Source organism: Agelaius tricolor, unplaced genomic scaffold (genome assembly GCF_023055355.1).
Source record: "Agelaius tricolor isolate 1412-34295 unplaced genomic scaffold, bAgeTri1.0.p SCAF_4, whole genome shotgun sequence".
NCBI lineage: Eukaryota > Metazoa > Chordata > Aves > Passeriformes > Icteridae > Agelaius > Agelaius tricolor.
Window position 1 is genome coordinate 46,564,836 of NW_027269264.1, and position 20,040 is coordinate 46,584,875.

At 36.8% G+C, this 20,040-nt stretch overlaps 1 protein-coding gene across 1 annotated transcript in view; it reads right to left on the reverse strand.

Moving 5' to 3' along the window:
* The window catches only part of SLC1A3 (solute carrier family 1 member 3), a 65,821-nt gene that overhangs the window by 37,082 nt on the left and 8,699 nt on the right, over window positions 1–20,040 (reverse strand). Inside the window, exon 3 of the mRNA XM_071425536.1 lies at window positions 9,139–9,276. Within this exon, the coding sequence (XP_071281637.1) occupies window positions 9,139–9,276 (138 nt within the window). The remainder of the gene's footprint in view (window positions 1–9,138; window positions 9,277–20,040) is intronic.

Below are 20,040 nucleotides of genomic sequence, written 5' to 3' on the forward strand. Positions count from 1 at the left end.
CCTGTACTAATGCCCATTTGAGAACTCCTGATTAGGTGTAGCACATTTCCCTTTCCAGGGTGTATTACTTTGCACTTGCCACCATTCTAGTTCACCTGTGAGGTTATCACAGACTCATTCATTATTGAAGACATCATTCTTTACAGTTTCAGTATTCAATATCCTGACCAAAATGCTTGCTCAGTGTCCTAATTTTCAAAATGCTGAGAGTTGGTTTTGGATATTTTGCTGTACAAAATTTCCATTTACAAACTAATGTAACTGACTTTACAGCTGATTTTTAATATTTTTGAGGTTTTTTTGTGTTTCAGGTCTGCTGTTTTTCTGTAACCAACAGAAAACAGTTTGTATTAAACTCAAAAAAGTGTTTTAAGTTTTCCTTAATACATTTTCAGTCCTGCCTTTCACTGAAATGTTAAGAAAAAGACAATGTGGTTTTACAATGGTCCACCAGTGCTCAGGCAAGATGCTTTAGTTTTTATGTGTTCTTTCAAACAATTTTTGCTTTGTCAGCAAGCAAAGAATTAATGTTATGCATTTGAACTAAGATATAAAAGCAAAACTAAATCTTTGCGGGTGGGAGGTTGTGCCTATTGTTAATTCAGCTGGAATCTTATGCAGAATGCAGACTAAATAAAAGTATAACAACCTGTTATTCAATACTTTGGGCAGCAACTAAACTTATATTTTGCAATGAAGTTTAAATCAGCCTCCAATTAAGGACCACTAGCTAAATTGAATTATTTTAGAGGAGCCTTTAAGTTTTACTATCTTTAGATATTTGTAGACTTTGTTCTTGATCACCCCTGCTGTTTCTGCTGCTCTCACAGACTAAGACTTCAAAAACCATGCTGCTCTGTACTTTCTGCTTTTGAATGCTCTGTGTCCTGCTTAGGTTTCCTCTTTTATGGTATCTTACACAGACTCTTATTTTGTGTGGCAATTTAGTCTCTGCTGTTATTGCATTTTAATTCTTGGTCAAATCTGACTAAGAATTCACTTAGAATTGTTCTCATAAGCTCTTGTGAAGATAGATTTTTGTGCATTCCATATTGCCAAATTGTTTCAGAAATGGCTCAGAAATGAGTTAATATTTAATTTTATTAACTTTTCTGGAGTCCTTGCTTTTAGTACTTGTATAGGTTGAGATGTATGGCAGTTTTTGAGGAAGATGTTCTACCCAAAGATATATTTATTGTACAAATACTTACAACATTTCATCATGATTTTCTGGCTTCCATGCCTTGTAAAATGCTAGGTACAGCTTCCTAACTGATTGCCAGCACACTCAGAATCTGAACATAGTTTCTTTAGTATTCTTATATGAAAGTTGATGTTTCTAGGTGCTGAATACTTCCTAAGCTACCTTTTTTCCTTCTGATTTTTTTAAGTGCAACTGCCTGTTATTTAAACTCAGAATTTAACTTTAAAAATATTTTCCAAAATATTTAAGATTATGTGACATAATAATGGAACATTTACTGCTCGCATTGCCTTAAAACTGCAGAGTGTAACAACTTAAGAAGGTTCCAATCTTGTCACATATGAGTACCTATATAACTAATGATTATTAAAGACTATATGCCAGACTTGATAGACACTTGTTTTGTACAGAAATTCATCTACTGAAGGGAAGGTCTTTAAAAGTTTTATTATAGATGAGTGCTTGTATATTTTTAGCTGCTGTTGGCCTAAATCTAGTATAAAGATGCTATTCTGAGGTGAAACTGTTTCTGAACTTGGATCAATATTTGTAATGTTTCTTCAATTGATTTTTTAACCTGACAAGATATTCTGTTTACAAGATTGCTGGATCTCTACTAACTTTGTAGTTTATATGCCCACACTTTAAGACAGTCTCTGTTTTGGACACACACAAATCAGAGCATGACTTTTCCTTTATTTTCTTTAAGTATGTAAATGTTCAAATTAAATAACTGTGTCGTTGTTATGTAAATTGCATATGCAAATATCCATATGAATGCATGAAATCATTTATGCATGAAATGTACAAGTGCATAAAATTAAAGCTGCCATGTAGTTCAGCTTTTACAATATTGATGTGCTTACAAAGCTTTGGGTGGCAGAGAAAGAGGAAAGAGTTGCCTAGAAAGAAAGTTACTTTTAAAATAATATTTTATGCCTTAAAAGAAAGCCATAAATGAAAAAATAATACACCCTTAGGATGTCCATGAATTTGTTACTCATAGTAGGCTTCATCCTACAGGACATGTGTATAGAATTCCTCTACAGAGACATCCCAATACAAATACATAGGCAGTTCAAATTCACTGACAATCCCAGAAGTGCTTTACTCAGAGAATTTGTTAATTCTTTTCCCTATAACTGGAGTCAGCTGAAATGAATGTAAAACTTTTTATTGATTTGGTGGGTATTAATTATTCTGACTTCTAAAATTCTTTCTACAGACCATCAAAAATTAGAATTTTTGAAAAATCAGAAAATGTGCCAAATTTTAGAATTTGGAAAATGGGTTCATTGCTCTGGTGGCTAGCTAAACTGACCAAATACTACATAAATGCTTCTTGGGTTTTGTATATGAACTATATTAACTGAATCAGGAATGCTGTATTTCTTAAACTTTTCTTAAACACAGAAGTGTAAGACTGACTTTTATTAATGTTTTTACCTGCCAGCTTAACTGTGAGTGCTTAGATGTTTCACAGGTACTGGTTATGTGTCTGTTTTGCCAGAATGAATTACAGGGAATTATTGCTAGGTCTCTCCTCTTTTTTTTTTTTCCCTGGGAGAGAATTAACTGGCTCCACAGGTCTGTTCTGCCTGAATGAGAGACCTTCCATCTGTTGAAATTACCATAAATATTGTAGCTGATATGAGACAGCACCTGGGGCCTCGTAGTAGGTGACAGACTTTTTTTCCACAGCACACTTGTCAGCCAGCAGACAGGAGAATACAGGAATTACTTAGAGGCTTCAAGCAGTATGGGTCCTGCTTCAACAAACCTTAGACACATGCTGCTTTCACAGCCCCTTTTCTGAAGGGATGATGCACAGGTCCCTCCCTGTTGTGTGCTCTGATGTGAAAGGTTGAGATGAGCAAATTAAAAATTCTGGCCCTTTAAGTTTACTGCTATTAATTTATTATGATAATAAAGGAGATTGCTATTGTAAAAAAAAGTAAGATTAATACAAGTTAGGAGTTTGATATGATTGATAGCATTTGCATCTAGTGACACTTCAAGGGTCATTTACTTTCTCATTCCAACATTAAAAAGGCAAATATAAAACCTAATTTCTTAAGTTTAATAACATAAGACTCTTTTCTAGAATTATGTCTTTACAGAAGGTAGTGTACATCTGCTGTCTAGATGTGTAACAGTCCCCTGTCATACCCTAATTTAAGTCCATCATTGTAACTAAAATAGCTATATGGATCTGCTGAGCTATCCTTCGTGCCTTTACTAGAATTTCCATCACATACAATCATCTTCTTTTCTGCCTAATAGCTTTTAAAAAACCTAAGAACACTTCACCAGCAGTCCATCTGAAGGGAGAAAGAAAGCAGAGATGGAGAAGGAAAACATGATTTGCCTAAGATTATACAAAATGTCACAGCACTGACTTTCCACATTTTACATCCACAAGTAACATTTGGAAAAAAATGGCTTTTCTGCGGTAGAATATGCTCATGTCCAGATGCTGCATTTTTCCTGACTTAGGTAAGGGGGTGACTTGGAGACTATGTCAAGTTCAGTTGTTTGAACATTACCCTTGTTCATTGTAGGCAATTTTAAGCAACTGCAGCTACCACTTGTCTGTTAGTTGTGAACCCTGAGAGTGCTTTGTTTTATTACTTAAGTAATTTTGTGTGTTTTATTTTATCTCATTGAGGATAAACACCTTATTCCTTACTGGATGTTTTTAACAGGCACCATCCATTGCATTCCTTTGATAGCTAAACTCAAAAGCATTGTATGCACTTCTGAGTTTGCTTAAGAAGATTCCATCCATGGAAATCCCAGCTTTCTTCTCTTTGGCAACACTTTCCATAGTTTGTGTAGCAGTAACTACTATGAATATTTTCAGAAAGTTTCAGGAAAAATTCCTGTGTCTCTGAGTCTGCCCCAAACAAAATCACTCGTGTTTCATGCAGTACTCAGTGTTGTTGACTGTTATTGAAACCCTACAGAGGCAGGGAAGTTTGTTTCTTCCAGAACCCACTAACAATAGCTACGTTATTTGAGTTACAAAGTTAAAAAATTTAAACTAAGATATTATACAAACTACATATTAAAATGCTCTTCTTCTTTCAAGTAAATTTTCCATGCTCATTCTTTTAAACTGTTTTTCCACACAGCCTTCTATTTTTGGCAGGGGATCCATGGTCTGTGTTTGTACAGAACCTTTCACACAAAATCCTGGTAAGTGGTTAAGACTTATTTGCTCCATATTAGTGTTACCCCCATAAGCAGTTTGGACAATCAATATTGTCTAGTGCACAGTGTGTTGTACTGGTGCTCACAAATGGGCTTTTTGCTTGGTTCTGTAATTGCTGTATAATCCTTGGTGAGCCAGCAGACCTCAGTTTTACTGTGTCTGTACTCCTATTCTCCTTCCCTATCTTGATGTATGTTAGTAAACAAACTGTACACTTACTGTTCTGCAGCGTGCAGCAAAAATTAGTGTCAGGTCTAGAATGGGCTTCTTATGCTTTGCTATGATTTACCAGACAAAGATATCTGAAATAATTGCACAGAATTTAATACCAGTTCACTTGCTCTTAAAAGTAGTGGTCCCTGTAAAAGTAAATTCCAAGCTCTTAAAATTTTGTGGAAGGAGAAGTCTATTAAACTGAACTATGTCTAGAACTGTGCAAAATATCTGCAAATAACCCTCACAAAATTTCTCTAGCTTTAATATTTCTCACTAATATTATGTTAAAACTGTGCTCTTCATAAAGACTTGTTGTGAATCATTTTCAGGAAGGGATTTCAGGAAATTAATGGTTTTGTTAAGAAAAGATACCTCATTCTGAGTGCATTATATTCACTCAATAATTGAAACATGCAGAAAAAATTTGCTGGACAGTTTTAAGGACTGGACTTTCAATTTCATTATCATCTTGCTATAACAGCTCAAAAAATGTTAATGCATAGTGCTCTTATTGCCAGTGCAATTTTCTCTGGCTTTGGCTATTTCATGGTGAGTTGAATTGCTATCATATTCATATATATTTGTTTTAGATACCTTTTAGGGACAATGTGTATTTTAAAATAATTGTGTAAAGCAATTTTCATGTCATATTCTTCAAGCTGTAATGAAATGAGAAAACATAAAATATTTTTTCTCTTATAACTGCTGCAAATTCAAAACAGAAAGAGCAAAATTGGCAGCTTTCTGTTTGTATAGGAATTCATATTTAAGACTTGGCCATAATACAATCCAAACTGGAATTTATTTATTTGGTTATTTACATTCCCTCTCATATACCATGTTATAATTTTTCCTTTGACTTTATATGAGATCCCCATTGGGAATGCTGACATAGGAGTTCTCTCATTTTAAAGATTGTAGACAATAAAGCCCAACATAGAGGATGGAGCTGAATTTATGTCTAGACCACAAAAATAAATAATATAGACATTCATATAATCATATTTTCCTATAAACATGAAAAGATGTTGAATGATATGCAAATAACCTCCATTTTCTCCCAAGCAGACGTTAGTACATGCCTGGTAAAACACACGTCAGAAGATAAAATCTCATGGAGAAAGCTGCACACCTGCTTGAACCACAGGCAATGGGGGTAAGTCATAAGGCAAATGTGACTAAAAACCTCTGAAAGTGATCCTGTATTGCTTCTTTCATGAAATACAGAAACCAGGGTTAAAGAAACTTGACTGGATTGACTTCATCTTGCATAGTTTATTTTCCTGAGGTCTGTGAAATAACCATTAATACTGTTTACCTGAATAGCACAAGTCTTCAGTTTCTCAATTTTCCTTTTATTTCTGTAACACTGTAACAGTGCATTAACTATTAGTTGGATTTTATTGTTCTAACCTCTTTGACAATCACAAAGTTGGCAAGGGAATTTAACCATCCCCAGCCTGTTTCTACCACCACAGAGACCATAGTTTATGGTTTTGCCACAGTTACATCCATCACACTTGCATAAATACAAAAGGAAACCCACAATATAATTTCTAGAAGACACTGTTGCTCCTGCAAACAGCAAAATATTTATTCAAATAATTGACAACTGAAAGAAACAAGTATGTTATCAGGATGAAGACCTGGAGGAGTCACTTTGCGATTAGTTAAGAGGCATCCATTTTTTTATGCCACAAAAAATTCAGGAAATAAGAGATTTGCCTTCAATATATTCAGTAGTCTGAAGACTAACTTGAGAAGTATAAGACTTTAATCCACTGAATTATCCTATAACATGTAAAAAAATAATTCAAGCATGCATTAAATTGCACAATAGTACACCTGCAAAAGTTATATTTAATTATTATTTTGATATTCACTAATGCCTATATGTTCATTTTAGTATGAGAGTTCTGCAGCAAATATGTAAAAACATCCTTCTTACAGAAACAATTTGTATGCTAAATGAGGCATTGTTCAGTATAGAAAGGAGTTTTTTTCCACAAGTTTTAGAATAATATGTAAAAGTATTTTATTTCCATGAGAAAGAGTATAGTCCTGCAGTACTGAATGATTCTTAAAAAGAAATTAAATCTGCCATTTGTGAATTGCATTGAATTTTCTCTGATTGCTCCCTACCCAGCTAAAAAAGTTTAAAATGTTGTTATTCACCTTGAAAATTACTGTCTCTACTTCAAAGGGATCTCTAAGTATAATCCACTTAATATCCACTTAATATTATAAGGCATACGGATGATAGGAGGGCAAATCTTACCAATCGAGATGATTTCTCTTTGCCAAATGCTTTTCTATAATAAAGAAAATTATCGTTATGAAAAAAAGGATAAAGGGCTTTAAAGGGAAAGAAAAACACATAAAAAGAAGGGTATTGTTTGAATCCAGAGAATGAAGATTCTTTTCAGAATAGGATTACTTGGAAACTCATTTTTCTGCTATTTCACAAAATCTCTACAGAGAGCTGGTGACACAGCAAATGAGATCATTTCATCAAAAGTCCAGCTCCTTGTGATGCTTGTGACCCTCTAAGATGAATTTGCTGATCTTTGCCTGAGCGAAGTTTTTCTACTTAGATTATTGAAAATCACTCAAATCCCTGTGTAGGATGTTCTCCTTGGTTTCCTGATTTACCTTGAGCACTCTCAGAGAACCAGTGTGATTGCAGAGTTATAAGGAATTGAGAACTGAACAGATACATTTTCCTGAAATAATTCATCCTGCAAAATTGAGCAACTGTGCCAGCTGACATTGAAAAGGGGTAAATATCTCTCCTTTTCTACTTTTAATGGTTCTTCTATCAGTGTCCTGCTAACCCATGGAATTCTGCAGGTGAAAGGGACAATAAGATGAGAGAATGCATGACATGTAACAAAACTATATATTGGCTGGGAATAAAACCCTTACTTCTCCTACAAAACTTATACTCCCTAGTTGCAGTGTTCATTTAAGTTTCAGTATCCATATAATGTGTGTGCATAGAAACAAACTTCACTTTTTTTTCTTGAAATATAAGAAGGCAAACAATTTTTTAATTGTGAATACCTGAGTTTTCTGCTGTTGAATGAACAGCTTATACTTGTACACACTTCCTTTGATTTTGCTGAACATGGGAGTCTCTGTTCATTTGCATTTTTAAGAGATCTTTATATTAACATATTTGACAATCAATTAAATAGAGAACAACTTATTATCTGGATTCTCGGTCAATCAAGGCAGTGTATTTGTGTTTTAGATACTAGGACTGCACAGTGGGTGATTTTAATTAAGTTCTCCAAGCTGTCTATAGACTAAAATACATACCTTCTTCTCTTCAGATAACTGAAATAATAAATACATCACAGGTATGTCCTAAACATTCATCACAAATCTGAGAGGTCCTCCACAAAACTTGGGTGGAATGCCAAGGCATACATCACCATAAGAAACTAAATATTATATCACTAGTTAGAGGAGCAACTTGGTAAAGAGCATTCAAAGCTTGTTAGAGCTTCTGACCAGAAGACGACAAAACAGAACTGATGGAATTAAGTTTCTTCCAAACTTTCCATCCAATCCCATCTATCCCCTATGGACATGGGCACATTGGAGTGGGTCCAGAGGAAGTAATGAAAATGATCAGAGGACTGAAATATCTCTCTCATGAGGACAGGCTAAGAGCATTGGGGTTGCTCAGCCTGGAGAAGAGAAGGTTCCAGGGACACCTTAGAACTCCTTCCAGTACCTGAAGGGCCTAAAGAGGACTTGTAGTGATAGGAGAGGAAATGGCTTAAACTAAAAGAAGGTAGTTTAGATTAGATATCAGGAATAAAATCTTTTACTATAAGTGTGATGGAGCACTAGCACAGGTTGCCCAAAGAACTTGTGGATAACCCATCCCTGGCAGTGTCAGAGAACAAGCTGGATGGGGCTCTGAGCAATCTGCTCTAGTGGGAGGTGTCCCTGCCCATGGCAGGAGGATTGGAACCAGATTTTTAAGGTACCTTCCAACCTAAACAATTCTATAATAGGATTCCATTTTTTCTAATCTATTGCTGGAAAACTAGGAGGCAGACAGATATTTTGCATATCTGTGGTTACAGGCGTGTGTTATTGCCCACAATCAACAGTTTCAACTTTCTTGGGTTTTTGCACTGTGTTTCTGAGATATGTTATCTTTGATAATAATAGGACACTGTGGAGGAAATATCTGTTCAGATAGAAAAAGAGAGTGGAGTACAGAGTCAGCTTCATAGCAGCTGCATATGGTAGCTTGTACTGTTAGTCTGTCTATGAAAAACCATCCTTCATTTTCTCTGTATATTAATTCAAACCTCTTATTACATTGTCTCTAAAGCAGCAATAGCAATGCCATGGCTTTCTGCAGATTATTGCACTTTTAGGACATAGAATGTTCACTTTTTAGATTTTGGTGTGTACATCTTTGTAAAATTATTCAAGACAGGGTGTGTAGGGGTGTATTTTGTTTTGTTTTTTCTTTGTTTACCTGTGACTAAACTGGATACAATTAGTGGCAGGACCAGCATCTGCAGCATTCTCATGAGTAGTTCTCCTGGAAACGAAAAGTATTTCACTTCCCGATAGCTCATCTTATATGATCGAAGAGAAAATCCCAGGATTACACCTGAAGGGAGGGAAAAGAGATATCATTACTCAGTCTTTTAAAGAAGCAGTAGCATCTGAACATGAACATCTATAAAGTATCTGAAAAAGCATCTATACTGGACATATCTAATTGTAACCTGCAGTCTTTACTATGATGATTTACTTTCTCTGGTATCATCTACTACTACGAGTAGCCCACTGAAAATGTTAAGTTATTGCCATTTAGGAATGGTGCTCCCAATTTAGTGTTCCCAGTGAAACACTGCAAACCACGCCCCACTTGCTCAGTCCCCTGCTCCCTCCCCCTGTGGTGGGATAGGGAGGAGAACCGGAGGAACAAAACGTAGACACCATGTATCAAGGCAAAAGCATTTTACTGAAGACAGCAATGAAATAAGAAAAAGAACAGTAATAATTTTAATAATGAAGTGCAGAAGAGGTGAATGATTCACAGACAAGTGTTCACCATGCAGAAATCCTAAACATGCTCCAAAAGCCAGAAGGGGCCCCTTCCCCTGACCCCAAAAGTTACATCAGGCTTTATAGAATAACCCCTGGGTCCTGGCTGTGCCCCCTCCTGGCTATTGCAAAAATTAACCCTCTCCTGGTCAGAATCAGCACAGTTATTTAGAATGATTTTTGTGCTGCTATTTTTTAAAATCTGGATTACTGTCAAAGGTATACCTTGAGTGCTAATGAAGTGATCCCTGCTACTACAGCCAAGTGTCTTGAATTCTGACATTTTGAGTGTAATCCTATATGCAATGCAAATACATACTAGCTACCAGTCTTCAGAAGTCTTGTCCATGCCTGTCTACTCTGTGGGCCTGATCCTACAGATGTGCTTCAGATTAAAGGAGATAACCAGGACAGACATATTTGAGAATCCCCTTGTGGTTTAGTCTTTTCACAGTCAAAAAGGACGCAGGAGGTAAGCATCTCTACCCATGCCTACCTTCAGGAACACTGACGCTTGCAAGGAAGCAGATAATCAGGGTTGAAAGGCCTTACTGGATGATAAGTGGTGGGTTTCAATGCCTGAGGGACAGGAGCAGGGGAATGCCTGGAGCCATTTATCTTGCTGGGAACAGATAAATGGTGCTTGAGATACATTTACAAATGGAAGTCATAGGTGGGCTCATGTGTGGGAACCTAAACTTCCGAGCCACAACTTACTTTGAAGATTTTGTCCTGTATTTGCCACCAACTGCTTTGCTTGCATATTTATTTCGTTATTTGGTTAGCTGACATGACCAGTTGCAGTTTGCAATTGTCAAATGGCTTGGTGCCTGTCTGATGTAGGACTGCTATACCCAGCCAAATAACACATGGCTTTATCTGGAACACATTAACCATACACATGGCGAAACTCAACCATCTCTCCTTTCCTTTCAAGACTCCATGTTCTTCACCACTGCCTGGTACTAGCATTTGGGTAAACTCTGTCTAGAAAGCTGGATCAGGCAACTGATCCTGCTGCAAACCACAGTGGATTTGCAGCAAAAGAATTTATTTTACTGGGTTAATTTTCAGCCAGGTCAATTCCCTGATGCAATTATTTTGTATGGCTACTCAGGGGTTGGTGCCTTCTCTGGTAGATATGTGCCTCAGAGAAGAGCAGTATAGCTCTTTTTAAAAGATCGGCAGACTCAGGTTTCATAAAATGTTTTACAAAGCTGCTCCTCAGTGATGTTAGGCAGCAGAACATTCCAGATCCACTCTAGATCATGTTGGGTCTTGAGTACATTCTGAAAATGCTGCAGCATCGAACAATTTTGACAACTGCTAGTTCCAATTCATAGTCTTTGTGGTTTTGCTTTTATTTAAAGACTGATTTTTGATTGGTACTCCATAGAGCAGATAATATCTTCATGCCAAATTTTGCTAGTTAAAATATGCTGTCATGCCTCCTACACCAGATTATTGACATCTGCTGGAGAAAGGAAACATCTGTAACTCTCAGTTTAGTGACCTCTGTTTGATCATGATTTAGGGACTTTACCAGGTTGGTTAAGCTACAGGAGTCCAGAAATATCTTGTGCAGAACAGAAAATAGAACTGTGTTCTAGAGAATTGTGTTACAGAATGGAGAGAAAAGTAACTAGAGTGCAAATGACACCAAGCATGGAGTTGGTGTTATGGAAAAGAGTAGCAGGACTAGAAGGCATTTGTTTCGTCTCATTCATGTTCTGTGGTCTCAGGTAGCTAAAGTGCGTTTTGCATAAATTTTTTTTTTGGGTAAAATTACATAATAAAGTGCATAGAAGAAGGGCCTCTGGATAATTCTTGTTTAAAAGACCTGCCTGAGAGTTTCCCTTCTTTTCAAAAAAGTTTTAAATTCTGCTGCTGAGTTACTCATTATTTTCTTTTTTTATGAGAAACACATTTCTCAGATATAAAGAATCCATCTGGACTTTTGTTTCTGCACTTAATGAGCACTACATTTTGACAACTGGGTAACAAGCAAACAGAGCTAGACTGGTTTCTTACTTAGGCCACAGTTCTGCAATTAGTTCCACATGAATTAATCCCTGCACTAGTACAAAGCCTCACTGAGGTTGGTAAGGGTTTCTGAGGCTGCTATAAGAACTAGTCCTTATGCTATGCTATAAGGGCTTGATTATCTGTTCCACTACCATCCAAGCAGCACAAAGTGGCCTGAGATGGCTGTTTGAATGAATATTATTGGTAGTGAGAGTGAGTTTCTAAAGTCCCACGTAAACCTGTTGAGCCAAAAATTATTGACTGTTTTTTGTCTAATGTGCTCTGTGCATAATTACAGGGTTTCCCAGCATTGCAGTTTACAGAAAGAATTTCTGCAATGTGAAAAGAAATGTGCCCTGGTAGTGTATTATGTTGAAATGGGTCAACACACAACAGCTACTAATTCCTCAGCCTTAATCTTTGCACTGCTATTGATCTCTATGCAGTCATGCCCAAGATATGAGAACCTTTCTCTGACTCAGTTTCCCTGCTTGAAATAGAGATACAGCAGTAGCTGTTTCACAGATATTTCTGGAAAGTGGTTGTGTTCATACAGAACAAGAAGAAATTTAGACAAATTATTCCTCCTTGTAGGGTTTGATAATGAATGCAGGACAGCATGATTTTACCAGTCCCTCTTGATTTTAGAATAAATTAAAATTGAACTTTATTTTCTGTTCCAAGTCTGAATAACTAAATAGTGGGTATAATATCCCATCTGACAAAGTTTATTTAACAAAATTCTTGAGACAGAAAACTCAAATTTGGCAAAGTAGCTTTGCCTTTGAATTAGCTTCTAGAACCAACATTCACAGGCTTGAAATGGTGAGATAGCAGCATATGATGATGATGTAAAAATAGGCACAATGGCAAAGCATCAAAATAAAGTCCTGAACCAAGACCTGGTAGGAGGTACTAAACCTTTGGAAGGGGTGCAATATTCCAACAACCATCCACTACTTTGTGTGTGGCAGGAGTTTTTGTGCTTCACGACCAAGACTCGGAAGATTACATACTGGAACTGGCCTTTCTCAGCAAAAGTTTCAAGTTTCAGGTTAATTCTGAAAATTGTAATGAGACAAAGCCTTGTGTGAAACAAGCTCCCACAACCTGTTGTGCAGGTTTCTGTGTACCCTTTGTAACAGAAAAGATCAACTAATCAACACTATCAAAACCTGACTTCTCAAATGGTTACTAGTGTACCATTTCTGCACTGCAGCAAAGAATAATTTATCCACAGAATTTGGGCTTTTTCTGGACAAAAATCAGTAGTGCCTATTTAAGTTAACATGTAAGTTAACAAGAATTCTATACATGTGTTTAGTATATAACAGAACCATATTGTTAAATAATTTATACAGTTTATAATGAAAAAGCAAATTAGCTTAGAGTTATAAAAGGATTTTTGAGGTGTTCTTGATATAGTGATAGTTAAGTATATGGAAAAATTTATTTTTCCACTATAGTGATAAAGTTAAGTTTATGGAAAAATTTATTTGTAGATGATCCTGATGATAATCAGAACAATCTAAAAAGCTAAAATTATTGCATTGATTTTATATCAATGTTTTCGTGAATCAAAATGAAATTCAAAATGAAATTAAAGATGTATGAATACAGTGAAGAGAGGACTTAAAACTTGCAAGAAGCAGAAGGTGGAAATAATTCTGGCAGTTAGGATAATGGAAAGGAAATGGCAAAATGGTACTTAGGATTTGGAATTCTTTATTCCAAAAATAGGACTATATTGATGAATGGCCTATGGTCTTCACTTCTGGTCACTGGGTACCAGAAAGAAAACAATTAAGTCTTCGTGTTGGACTTTAACAATTATAGGGATACTTGTATGGCTAAAAAAAACCTACACAACCTTCTATACAAAATGTCTTTAACGGATTAACATCAAAGTGTGATGAAGTAAGCAATAAAGTCAGGGTCTAAGTTATTGAAATGAATTCTTATGAACTTCTGGTCTCAATCTTATTTCAGAGTTACACAGGAATCAAGACTATAGAGTCATCTCAAGCTTACACTTTTTTACAATGCCCATGCTGTCTGCTGCATTTTCAAGCAAGAAGTGCAGAATTCTGACAGTTGTACTTCTCAATTGACCAAACATCACTTAAACATATTTCAAGAGAAAATTACTATTTTTATATCAATAATGGAGCAAGAGCTGCTTTGTCTTTATCAGCACTTGCCAGGTCAGTCAGAACATACAAATAAGAGTTATATACGCTTCTGCTTTTTACTGTAAATCTCAGAACACTGTTAAAGAAGGTCCATATCAATATCCTTTCCCTAAATATATGTGGTACAGAATTACTTCTTCTTTTCCAGTAGGAAATAGAAAACTTCAAAAAAAAACTGGGAAAAAACCCAGAAACTTTTATGCTGAGTAGAATGCTGTTCTAAACTAACAGCTGTTAATAGTTCAGTTCCAGAAAACCTTGTAACCAGCAAGCAAATAACATTTTGTTCTATAACAGCAATTGGGCAAGAGCCATGAAGGGAATCAGGCTTCTACCAGTTTAATAGGACATTGTATATTTTTGTTAGCTCCACAGCCATTTCATTCCTACATTCCTGCAGAGCTCTGGAGTGACTGCTTTTGTTCTTTGGGTCATTTGTTATTGCTTAATTTACCATTTTGTTCTGACACCTTTTAACAGCCAGCTTCAGATAAGTCCACAACTGTATTTACTTGAGACAAACAGGAAAATTACTTCTCTGTTGATAAGAAATACTTCAAGTTGCTGGCAAAATCTCTTTCTTAATTTCTTTCCCTGCTTGCCACAAGAATCACCCAATTTGCTCAGCATGACTTTGATTTTCATAATTCTTGTTTCAGAATTTTATATTGAACCTTCACCCCCTAGTACACCTGGTGTATCACACCTGCCCTTTCTTTGCTTTCTGGTTTTCCTTATGTAGGTAGGAATGTGTGTTCCCTTTGAAACCATTTTATTGAACATAAATGCCAGGTTATAACTGTGTGATGAAACTGCAGCAGAGAGTTTAAGGACCTGTGCTCCAAGTTGCCACATTAGAATCTATAGTAAAGTGGAATATGGGTTGATTTGGACACAAGCAGCTCCCTCTTGTTTGCCTGAGACATACTGAGAGTAGTCATGGGAGAAATAATGTGGAAGAGCTAGATATACGAGACATGACTGGGATCCAGAAAAGATCTGGGATCTGCAAAAAGGGACATGGCAGAGAAAAGCAGATTTATAGCAAAGTAAGAGTCATGGTGATGTGGGAGAGCTGTCCTCTGCATCAGAAGAGAAGTCAGTGTGTAACCTTTGCTCAGGGGCCACAGGAGTACCATGGAGCTCACAGCTGTGCTGGGGGGACAGAGACACAGTCCTACAGTCACAGTGCCTCAGGACCACCTGCCCCTGAACCTGATCCTGAAGGTTTGCTTTACCCTGTAAGAGAGATTGTTTTCCCCAAAAAACCCACACCAGCCTTCTAACAACAGTATTCAGTTACAATTTGCAAAGATGCAGAGGTGTTTTATCATAAAAGTGTATTGTGGGCATTTAGAACTAGATTAACAGAGATACATGGGCCCTCAATTCCCAGCTCGGTCAAACACTCTGCCTGACATCTTCTGCCCAGCTCCGGAGGAGCCTGAATTTCTGACACATCTTCATATCTATAGCTATAAAACACTTGCATGTTGCCTTTACTTGCAGACACAGCATCGCCTCTTTGGATTTTGTGGACAGAAAACATGCAAGTGGAGAGGGGAGTCTGAAGCTGTAAGAACTGATGTGCAAAAGCACCATTTGACCAGAGGTCAAAACTGGATACAAAATCTGAGGACAGCTTCTGAGTGCTGCTAAAAAGGCTTTTTAGAAACTATTGAAATTTGTCCTTTGCTATTTCTTTGCTCTAGTGTTAAGACTCATACATTTTTTCCCTTTTGTCTCTAGTTGTTTGGCTCATTTCCCTGTCTTCCCCAATTAGGAGGTAATTTTGTTCCTTTGAGAACATGTCCAAAAAATTGTTCTCATTTTATCCAACTTCAACTTCTCTGTTGGCCTTTAACTGTTTTTAAATTTTTTTCACTTGTCTTCCTTGAACTGTTTCTGTGTTTACCTCTTGTTTGTAATTGATTTCTCACTTCTTTTTTTAAATTTTTAAAAAATTTTTATTTCCAGACAAGCAATTGCATGGCATTAGTAGCAGATTTGGAATGAAGAGTTTTCACTGCTGGCACTGAAGCAGACTGTTCTTAATGGAATAGGGACATTATTCATGATTTCATCCTCAGACAAGAGACTTCATTGAAAGACAAACTATGCCTAGTTTATGTACCCTCGTTAGTCTCTGAGCTATATTAAAAAAATACTTTTAATGCAAAAAATAACAAAAAATTCCATGAACAGGAATAATATCTTACTATGCATATATAGAAGCTCAGACATTCACAGTATATATCAGATTATATTTTATGTAGTATTACTTAGAATTAAGATACTACTCAGTGCTTTACAAAGTTACTATAATAGCTGTTCCTTTCATGCCCAGTTTTACTTTGCTGCTTCATGTTCATGACTAAAGTTAATGTATTTACTCCTATAAAATATAGATCAAAACAGATAAGAAAGCTGCTCTCTGAAAGTTTATAGGGTACCTTTCCTGCTTTACATTTCTTTCTTTCCTCTTTTTCCTTGGTGAGAAGTTGACACAGTCCTTACCAGCACTGAATTCTACTTTTCCCTACTGTGGTTTCAGCTGCTCATCCATATTATTTTGTCTTTTTGACAGTATAGCTGCACAAAGGAATTGCAGACAGTGAGACTGAGACCACTCAGGTCCAAGAACTTTATGCAAACATTCACAGAAAAGAGAGCTCTACTCTGAGGAATTTTAGTATAGTTTGACCAAGATCTTGAAGCTGGATTTGGACAGTTACCTTTGGTTTTTTTAATTCCAGCTTAGACACACGCTACAAAGAGTTCATTTTAGGCTGGACTATCTTGATATGCAGTTAAGCACCATCATGAGCAGGACATTCAAATTATGCATACATATCCCTATGGAGCTAGTCCACCTTTTAATTCCTACAAAACCACCTTTTAATTTAGCTTAGTGCTGGTAATCTAAATCTGTAAATGACTTGTTTGACACTGAGGTTTAAGTATTTTGTTGAATCAAGATATGGCCATGCCAGAACTATCTGGATCAGGGAACATATGGCAGACTTAGTTAAAAAATTTCTTTTTTGACCAGTATTTTGCTGAGACATGCAAACAACCAGGATAGACTGAGGGGGAGCATTTCCCCTGGTAGAACATAAGATTTTTGCCAAATTAGGTGTAAGCTTCACCATAACACTTTTTTTTTAATGTTCAGTTTGTTCGGTGAATTCTTTCCATAAGAAAATCAGGCTCATGGCTGAAGTTTATGGAATCATGTTACCATTATCTTGAAATGATAGCTGGGATGCTTTCAGTCCCTCGCTGTTTGATTATGAGCCACTTCATCCCTGAAATCCTCAGTATGACTGTGAAACTATTCACAAATAGAACCCTCCATCTATTTCTTTTACTTGCCAACAGCCCCTTCCAAAACATGAATTTCCAGAAGTGTTTAATTTCAGTTGATTAAAATGAGGTATCACGCCTTACTTCTTGTGAGTTAACTCATCTTGAAGATACATTGTAGCATATTTATTAATTTAGACCCAGCCTCCATACAGGTAACGACACCTCTCTTCCAACTGTTTGGTGTTATTCTGAATGGTAGAATTTTCCTATCTTAAAGGTCACAAAAATGGCACAGGGAAACTTGCACCTGGAATAATACTTAGTTACACAGTAAGTACCTGAGTCCAGACTATGACCTTTTAAGTCCCTCCAGATAAAAAAAAGCTTTGCTCTGGAAATCCATGAAGTTGATGGGCACTACTCCATTTGCTTTAGAAGACTCTTCAGTTCTCACCCTTCTGCTTGTGTTTTTCTCAGATCTGCCATGACCTAAACATCTATTTGCCTAATTCCAGGCTAAATCCTGAGGGATTAGCAACTGAACACAACTGTCACACAGAATGCACTGAATCATCTGGACTTGGCATACCCTGTGTCTGTCCCTGTTCTTGCTCCAAGGGCTGCTTCACAGCCTGGGGCTTCCTGTTATAGGTGAGCCTTTTAGTCATTAGGTTAAACACAATGCTGCCTTCTGCTCTCTTAGCATATGCATTCATCCTTAGAAGTCTTACATTTCCCTCTGCCTAAAACCACAGCTTTGAAAGGAATGGTGGAATTGCCTCCTCCTGTAACTTGCCTTTTGAGAGGAAGAAAATAACCTAGCTCCTCAAGTGCTGCTGACAGCATTCCCACCTGGGCTTCTGCACCTCCACTGGGTGAAAATGTCTGGCATGGTCGTGACTCAGAAAGGAGTGGGAGTAGGAATGCAAACCTGTTTGTTTGTTTGTTTGTTTGTTTGTTTGTTTGTTTGTTTGTTTGTTTGACTGCCTGTGTTCCCCTGGAAGTTTTGGGCAGTTACATGCTTAGGTCATGGACCTGTGCAGCTACCCAGCTGAGTCTCCTTGCTCTAGCTCATGCACTAAAAAGACACACAGCTCTGAGATTTAGGTTCCATGGGCAGCTTCCTTTGCTTGCATTTTAAACTTTGAAGAACTTGATGGCACATCCATATCTTTTTAATATATGGATTCCCAAGTCAAAAAAATTTTAAAAGCCATCAAAATATATGTAGTAGACTTACTTGTCAACTACCTTTGGTTAGTACTCCCAGAAATTCCCTGATTATTGGTCCTATAATACAAAGGCAATTCTACTCTTTTACTTTCATTTAGCCCTTGTGCATGGTAAAATCAAAGCATTTATACTGCAGCCAGTTTGAGGGGCCCCAGATTATGTTGCAGTGTAAAAGATGCTTAAAATTTAACCCCCATCTTTTATAGATTTTGTTCTGAATAAATCAATTTACAGTTATACCAAGTTACAGTAAAAAGTGAAAAACAAGCACACACTTTGTAACTCTCAAGCTTATTTCTATTTATGGTCTTCTATCCATGCCAATAGAATATATATACACACACATGCTAAATTTCAAGCAAGATATTGCATTTTTTTAATGCAGAGAATAGAAAGGGAATTCAAAAGGTGAATAAAACTCATGCTAAAAGAAAGGATGTGGGAGAAAAACCAGGAAATATGAGTAGCAGTAACATATTGTTACTTTCCTGATTCTCCTCTGATCCTTCTGGCTTTCTTTGCCTCTTTTCTAGCATTTAATTATTTTCCTTTTCACTGTTGTGCAGCTAATCACACCTATTATTTTACTCTTTTAAAATAAAAAGTCCCATGAAACCTAGAATGAAAATAAGTTTCTCTTGTATGGATTTTAAAGGGCTACATTGTGTTGATTGGAAGTGCAGACACTGGCTATACAACTTCAAGTCTGGTGGGTTGACATAATAAATGCAATAATCCAGCTTTTACTAAAATTCCTCTGAAATAATTTCCATTTATTCTTTTACTATTTTCCATAGTTTATTCCCTACTCTATACCATATATATATTTTCTATCCATTAATAATTTAAGACTTCTTGGTGAGGAGCTTAGGTGTTCTCTAATATACGTTGTAGACGCCGCAGAATATTCTGTGAACAACAGAGATGGAGAAATTTATATGGGAGACAGAAATTTCTTATTGCTCCTTACTAAGTACTTTCTAAACACCAGTTGCACTGCCTTATTGCTCCAAAGGTCCAGTTAAACTGAATTGTAATATGCTGTGAAAAAAAAAATTATGATCTATGCTAAATCTCATTGAATCATAGAGCCAGAGGCTGGAACAGACCTCTAAGATCACCAAGTTCAAGTCATAACCCAGCACTGCCAAGCCCACCACTAAACCATGACCCAAAGTGCCACATCTACACAGCTTTTAAGTGTCTGCAGGAATGGTGGCTCCCTCAGATGCCCTGCTTCCCAGGGCAGACTGTTTCAGTGTTTGACAACCCATCCAATGAAAGAATTTTTTCCAAAATCCTAACTAGACACCCTCTGACACATCTCCAGACCTTTTCCTCTTGTCCTGTCCCTTGTTATCTGTGAGAAGAGGCCAATCCCCACCTGGCTAAGGCCTCCTTTCAGAGAATTGTACAGAGTGAGAAGGTCCCCTGAGACTCCTTTTCTCCAGGAGAAAAGCTGCTAAAACATCGCAGCTCCCTCAGCTTTTCCTCACAGGACTTGTGCTCCAGACCCTTCCCCAGCTTTATTGTCTGTCTCTGGACTTGCTGCAGCACCTCAGTGT